General features: G+C 61.1%; 1 protein-coding gene across 3 annotated transcripts in view; it reads right to left on the bottom strand.

Moving 5' to 3' along the window:
* The window catches only part of DLK1 (delta like non-canonical Notch ligand 1), a 7,882-nt gene extending 5,459 nt beyond the window's left edge, over positions 1–2,423 (bottom strand). For all 3 annotated transcript variants that reach the window (XM_034643207.1, XM_034643208.1, XM_034643209.1), the window contains exons 1-3: positions 2,338–2,423; positions 1,041–1,104; positions 446–576 (exon numbers count right to left, since the gene is read on the bottom strand). In XM_034643207.1, the coding sequence (XP_034499098.1) occupies positions 446–576; positions 1,041–1,104; positions 2,338–2,404 (262 nt within the window). In that variant the 5' untranslated portion in view covers positions 2,405–2,423. The remainder of the gene's footprint in view (positions 1–445; positions 577–1,040; positions 1,105–2,337) is intronic.
* Positions 2,424–6,974: the final 4,551 nt, after the last annotated feature.

The following is a 6,974-nucleotide window of genomic DNA, read 5'->3' as shown; positions in this document are numbered from 1 at the left end:
GCCCCGTCGCTCACCACCCCCACCCCTTTGTTTGTTTGCATGTTTTTGCAGCCTCCTGTGTGAATTTCTTGGAGGCTTAGCTCTGTGACCCGCTTGCCCAGTCCTTACTCCCTTTGAGTTTTAGTGACCCAGACAGGTTACCCAGGCCTCTACCCTCCCAGCTTTGTGTGGCAAGTGCTTATGTTGTGACTCTATTCAACAGGCAGCTCCCTGCCGGCCCCCACAAAGTGACTTCTCTGGGTGCTGGTGCTGGCAGAGCAGAGGGGAGCAAAATTAAGTCCCTACCTGGGAGGAGGCTCTGGGCATCAGTGGGAAGTATACAGACACATCATTACCATACAGAGCCCTGGGTGTGTGGGAATAAGGCCGGAGGGGGAGGGGAGGCAGCCACGGACTAGGAGGAGGTGGCTGGGCGCCCAGGGCAGGGATGGGGTGGGGTGCCAACCTATGTCGCAGAGGTTCCCGTCCCAGCCGTCGTCACAAATGCACTGCCAGGGTTCCACGCAGAGTCCGTTAACACAGCCGGGAAAGGTCACACATTGGTCACACAGGGGACCCTGCCAGCCAGGCTGGCACCTGCAGGGGGGCGGAGAAAGATGCGGACATATGAAGGGGGGCAGGAGAGGAAAGGGAGCTCAGACTGCTTTCCTTGGAGCCAAGATCCCTCGGGGGTGTCTGTACCAGGCCAGTGGGCCCCAGGAAGCAAGTACCAGTCACCTGAATGGAAAAGAGTCAATGGAGGACCGGACAGAGGGGTCCCTGAGAAACCAGGGGGGCACTGCGTCTTGCCGCAGTGGCCTGCAGTGGTCTCACCCTGCAAGGGGCTCTCCTAACACCCCCACTTCTGAGACAGCAGACAGGAGCCGTGGCTGTCCCCTGTCCCCTGCCCTCTTCTCCCCCTGCTATCCCCCATCAGTCTCCTGCGGGGGCGAGGAAGACGTTTGCCGCAGCCAAGCCCCCCCCTTCCTGCCTGATACCACGACTCCCCAGGATTCGGCCCTGACCACCTACGAGCTGCCTCTGGCGAGCCACCCCATTACCTGCAAACATTGTCATCCTCGCAGAATCCATTTTGGGGGTGGCAGGCCGGGAAGCATTCAGCTCCTGAGGCACAAGAAAGGTTACACCATTCACCCCACAAGGCCCCAGAGGCCAAGGCAAAGCCCAACTTCTCCCCAACAGCCCACGTCCTCCCCAGAGGGAGTCAAAGACCCTCTCCGGTCCTACCAGCCTGGCACACAGTAGGCACCTCACACCAGCTCAGTCAGGGGAAAAAACATCTCTGCCATGTTCCTGGTTATGGAGTGACCGCAGTAAACCACCTAGTTCCTAGGAGCAGGTCAGACACCTAATTCCAACCCCCACACCCCCTCCCCCCAGATATGAAACCTCAAATGCTGAAAGTGGGGATAGGGAGACAGTAAATGGAAGGATTCCGACCCCTGGGCACTCAGCCAAGCCCTCACCTTGGCAAAGTGAGCCTGAAACGGGGAGCAGATTGAAGGTATTCAGTTTTGGAAAAGGCCATACAGGTTCACCTGGCAGCCTGGCAGGTAAGGCATCAGGATTTTTCTTAAAGGTTAATCCCCGTTAAACCAGGCACCCAGGTCAAATTCCCCCAATTTCCCCTACCCCAGACTCTTCATGTTAAAAAGACGCACGGGTTTTGCAAAACAGATTCTGCAATTCTGACACTATTTAGAGATTTGTGCCTACTGTGTGCATTCACTTCAACTAGCTCCCCAGCTTTCCAGACCCCCCCCATCATCTCTGGTGCAGTGGGGGCGGGGGGCACTGCGGGAAGGGGCAACTCTCTCTTACTGTCAGAGACAGATGGCCGCTGCAGACAGAAGTGTCGCAGCCCCTCACCGAGAGAAACGCCACGCAGGAGGCGCTCGCGCTGGGCTCCTCGTTGGGAATTTGGGGCTGCGACGGCAAAGCCACCCCCCACTGCCCCCACAGACCTGTTCCTGAACGCGCACGCAGCGACACCCCAAAGTTGCACCCCAGAGCATTTCCACACAGGGCTCCCGAGCATCGCCTCGTTTCTCCATACCTCCTCTCTCCACGCACCGACACCCCTGCGAGCGCCACTTCTGCGGGGCGGGAAGGGGCTGGCGGGGGGGTCCCCACACCTTCCCTGCCCCGGGACCACAGGGCCGGGCTTGGCATGCGAGGGTGGCGGGGAGGGCGAGGCAGCACCGTGCAGGGATTAGGGTTAGGCGGGACGGGCCGGAGTTGGGGCGCATGGGACGGGGCGCGCGGGGCACCGGGCGGCCGGGGGGGCGTCGCGGGCTTCCCCAGAGGGGGCGCGAGCCAGGCCGCCGGGGGGCTCACCATGGACACTGTGGCCGAAGGCCAGCAGGAGCAAGAGGACGGGCAGGAGGGCTGCGGTCGCGGTCATCGCGGGGCGGCCGGGGTCGCGGTCCGCCCCCCGCCCCCGCCTCCGCGCGCACGGGGCCGGCGCCGGCCAGTCCCGGTGACCCCCGCCCCTTGCGGGGCCGCCCCCCACCACTGCGGCGTCCCGGAAAGCCGCTCGCGCACACGGAGCGCTCTTGGCTAGACGGGCACAGGTACCCCGCGCACGTTGGGCACACGTTCTGTACACAGGACGGCCAGCGGGCGCGCACACACGGGCCCGCTTAGGACAAGTGGCAGGGGCCGAACCGGGGCTGGGCCGCAGACCCCAGGAAGACGCCAGCACGCGCTCAGAATACAGAAACACGCATAGAAGCACCAAAACACTTATCGCCAAGGTCCCGAGCACGCATGCCATGGTTCAAACGGCCAGGAAAACACAAATGCACGCTGTAGGGACGCTCGCACCACATACGCACTCAGGAAAACACGGATGACAAGCCTTATACCCCCTACCCCTGGCCCTAAAGACGCAGGAAAATGCACACACACACACACACACACACACACACACACACACACACACTGTGAGCCAGACACGCCCTACACCGGCAGCACACACTGCAACGCAAACGCAGGTTATAGAAACAGTCGGGGAGCGCCACCGGCTCGGGCATAGGCACGCAGAGAGACCAGCGCGCACACAGTTATGAAACCCGGGGCCTCCTCCACCATGTGCCCACCCGGCGGCCACACAGAGGCACGCGCAGAGCCACGTGCACACCTGAACATGCGAATTCACTCGTAAACACAGACACCCACTCACACATGGACAGACGGGGTCAGGGCCTTAGTCATGCAGACACGTGAACCACAGACTCTTGCACACGTGTGTAGGGCCACACGTAGGTGATAGTCACAAGCACGTGGACTCAGTCCCCCAGAGGCACAAATCACAAGCTCTTGGCGACACACTCATCAAAACACGAATGTGCTGTCGCCCAGCAAACACACAGGGACACACGTGGGCAAGCTCACAAGTCAGCTCACACTCACGCAACTGCACACCAAGCACCAGGCACATATTCCAGACCCACGGGGAGGCCTCCAGAGGAGTCACGGGGGTGTGGGGGTGGGGATGCTGACCTTGCCAGAGATCCTCCCTCCCAAGAGCTCCTGGGGAGACCCCCCAGCCTGGGTTTAGAGACTCTCCTGGGCAGGTCCTCCAGGCCCTGTCCTTATCAGGGCACGGGGTGGGGGGCAGGAATCGGGAAGAGTAGGTGGGGGTGGGAAGGCAGTGAAAGGTGTTTAACTTTCTGGGGAAGGGTCCCAGGAGGTCATGACCTTTAGATGGGTCGTTTATATATGCTTCATTGGCATAGATCAGCTTGCGTATAGATCCCAGGTGCGGGGGACCTGAGTTGGATCCCCCCCTTCACACCCTCCCCTTTACCACAGTGAGGTGGGTGCGTGATCTCTGCTGCTTCGGTCGTGGGGTGGGGGGCCTTCTTCAGACCATCTCCTGGGGCCCTGGCAGGTTTGGGGACATACTCTCCATCCTTAGGATGGGTGTGGGAAGTGAGGCCACAGGGAGTCCCCAGGCACAAGGGCCTTAAGGTCCTAAGTCTGGGCTCCCAAAGTAAGACAGCTGTGGAAGGGCACATGCCCTGGGGGGAGACCCTGGAGCTGGACTGGGCAGACTCCACAGAGGCTGGGAGGAAGCCCCCACCCCCTTCCCCTTGTGGAAGGTGCCTCTTCCTTGGTGTTCTGTGCAGGAGACCTGGAAGGGGGTGGGGTGCGGCTGGGAATCGCTTGAGTGGCAGGCTGGAGGGAACAGTCGCCCACCCTGTACCCCTTCCTTTCCATTACCCCAGTCTCTTCCAGGGACTCTTCTCAAATGAAGAAACTGGAATTCGGAGTTGGAAGGTCTTTTGCCCAAGGCCCAGGGGGTTCCAATGAGAGTGGCGGGCAGGCCTGGCCTGGAGGTTCAACTGTCCACCGCATGGAGATCGCCCCAGCTTCCCTGACCCCCCCCTCCTTTCTTCCCTCCAAGGACCCTGACCTCAGCCTCCAAAATTATCCTACACAGCGGGCAGATTGGGAAGGACTGGGTTCTCAGCCAGACTCTAAGGAGGGGCGGGGGATCTCTGGGCTGAGCAGCCCGGGGTGAGGGCCTTCTCCCAGACCAAGTCACGAGGTGCCGCCGTGTGGACTGTGGGGCACCACTGTGGCCCGCCACAGCCATCAAGTGCACCCTCATCTAGACCCCTCCCTTTCCCATCTCAGTCCCTTCCCACCGCTGCCCTCCCTAGTTCTGGAAAGGGAGGGAGGCCTGAGAAGGGCAGTCTCACCCAAGGGCATCCGTGTCCAAATGTCAGGGGCTTAGGCTGAAAGGGCAGTGTCTTGGCTGGCCGGCACCTGCTCGATAATCCCTGCTCCACCCCTGCCTGCTGAGGGCCCTGGGCCAGTCACTTCCCCCTCAGAGCCCAGTTTCCTTGTCTATAAACAGGGATGCCACACCTGTCCCCAAAGGGAAGTTGGGTTTTCATGAGTAGAAAACCACTGTACTTACTTCCTGCCCTTCCTCCAACAGCTGCCCCTGGGCCTCCACCCCAGCAGGCTAGAGACCTGGAGGTGGGGGCCGGTTCTGATCTGGCCCTCCTTAGAGCCCCCCGCAGCGCCGCGGCTGGAAGGAGGCTTTCTTGCGTTTCAAGACCTATAAGCCTGGGGCTTTCTGTTGGTTTCTGTTGGTCTCGGTAAAGTATTTGTAAATTCAGGAGACTGGAGACTTCTTTTCAGCAGGCAGACAGTGAGAAAGGGCAGCTTAGGAGCAGTGGGGACAGGGGGGTTGGTGACTGTCACAAGCTTCAAGGCTGCACAGGAAGCCTGAAAATGCCAAGCAGGTCCCTTGGGGAGAAGTCAGCACCGCCTGCTGTTTGCAAGCAGACCCTGAGGGCTGGAGGAGTCAGGACAACCCCCTTCTTTAGCTGTGCCCTCCTCCCCTCACCTCCCCTCCAAAAAAAAAAACAGAGGGGATCACAGAAGAGGCAAGCAGCCCGGCCCTCAGGAAGCGCTTGGCCCACTAGTCAGCAGAGCAGGGCTTGGCTTGCGATCTACACAGGTATCAGGGACAAAGCCTGCCCACCATGGGGCTGGATTGCAACTCGGGGCCTGGGCTTCAGGCCAGGCTCCTTCCCTCTGCCAAGCTGAGTGGCTCTGCCTGCAGCCCCAGCCTTCTGCCTGGAGACATCGCTCCAGCCGGCAGCAAGGGAGCTGGTGAGGGGTGAAAGTTTTCTGAGGGAACCGAAGAAATGTTATCTCCAGACTGTTCCCTCCCCGGTCATTCTCCCCCCTCCCCCCTCAGCCTGCACAGACCACTTGATTAAAGGCAGAATTGCTGATCAAGGAAGCCCAGCAGGGTCCAGCTGGAGGGGCCTCCAAGACCAGCTAGCCCTGGGCCTGCACAGCAGAGGCAAGGCAGCCGGGGGGTGGGGGGCTGCACCCCCAGCCTATCTTGACATCTGCTCTGCAGCCCCCTACAGTTGAGAATCTCTAAAACCTGAGGCTTTGTTTCTGTGCATATGGGGTTGTGGTGTTTGGAGGTCTCTGTACCCCAACTGGTCCAGTCCTAGCGGGACATGAATCGGTCAGGGAAACTGAGGCCCAGCAAAGACTCCCAGGTGCCTTGGTTCCCTCTATCCCCCTCCCTCTTCCGAATGCCATGCCTTCTCCATCCTCCCTCCGAAAGAGGACACAGCTTCCCCCAGCCCTGACTGAGATGGAGCTCTTCCCAAAGAGACTGCTCATTTAACAAGGGAGGACCAGCGGTCAAAGCCTCGGCTCTCCTGGTTGGAGCCTTAGAACTGATATCTGGACGCAGCAGGGCAGGGATCTCCCCACCACGCAGCCACAGCCTGGGAGTGAGGGGGGTTACAGCCTCTCCCTGACTGTCCCCTCGGACTTCGATTCTGGCTTAGCGCCCCAGCAGAGGCCGTCTTACCAGGGCCTCCTCGAAGCTGGGCTGGGTCAGGCCGGGGAGGCCCGTTTCAGAGCTGAGCAGGCGGAGGCCTGAAGATGCCGGGACAGTTGTGCGGCGTGCAGCTAACCAGGGGCAGAGCTGGGATCCGAACCTGGTGTTCTGGGAATCCGAGCCCCGGGCTCTCTGCTCAGCCAAGGACAGTGGCAAGAGTGAGCAGGGCCGGGGGACAGTGGGAAGACCCGAAGGGCACCATCAGGGCCCTGCCCTCCCCTGGGCGGGTGGGGGCTGGGAGGGCTTCACCGCAAGTACCAAAGATGCCCAGCAGCCAGCTTCCCACTCTTTCCCCAAGCGAAAGTTCGTCTTTGAAGAGACGTTTTCTGCCCAGGGGAGGGGGCCCGGGGGCGGAGGATGGAGGGAAAGGAGAGGCGCACCCGGGTACATTGAGGCTCGAGAACACGACGGCTTGGTTTCAAGTTCAATCAGAAAGCAACCTCTTGAGGCTGAAGTGGTGGTGCGCTCAGCCGAGGGAGCGGGGAGCGGGGGAGGGAAGGCGGCGGCCGAGGCCTCGTGGCGGGCCGGGAGAGGCGCGTGACGGCCGGGCTGGGGCTGTGGGCCTCGGGCGCGAGGGAGCCGGGGC

This window comes from Ailuropoda melanoleuca, chromosome 14 (genome assembly GCF_002007445.2).
Source record: "Ailuropoda melanoleuca isolate Jingjing chromosome 14, ASM200744v2, whole genome shotgun sequence".
Classification (NCBI taxonomy): Eukaryota; Metazoa; Chordata; class Mammalia; order Carnivora; family Ursidae; genus Ailuropoda; species Ailuropoda melanoleuca.
Note: the sequence above shows the minus strand (reverse complement) of the source record. Positions and strands in the feature narration are given on the sequence as shown.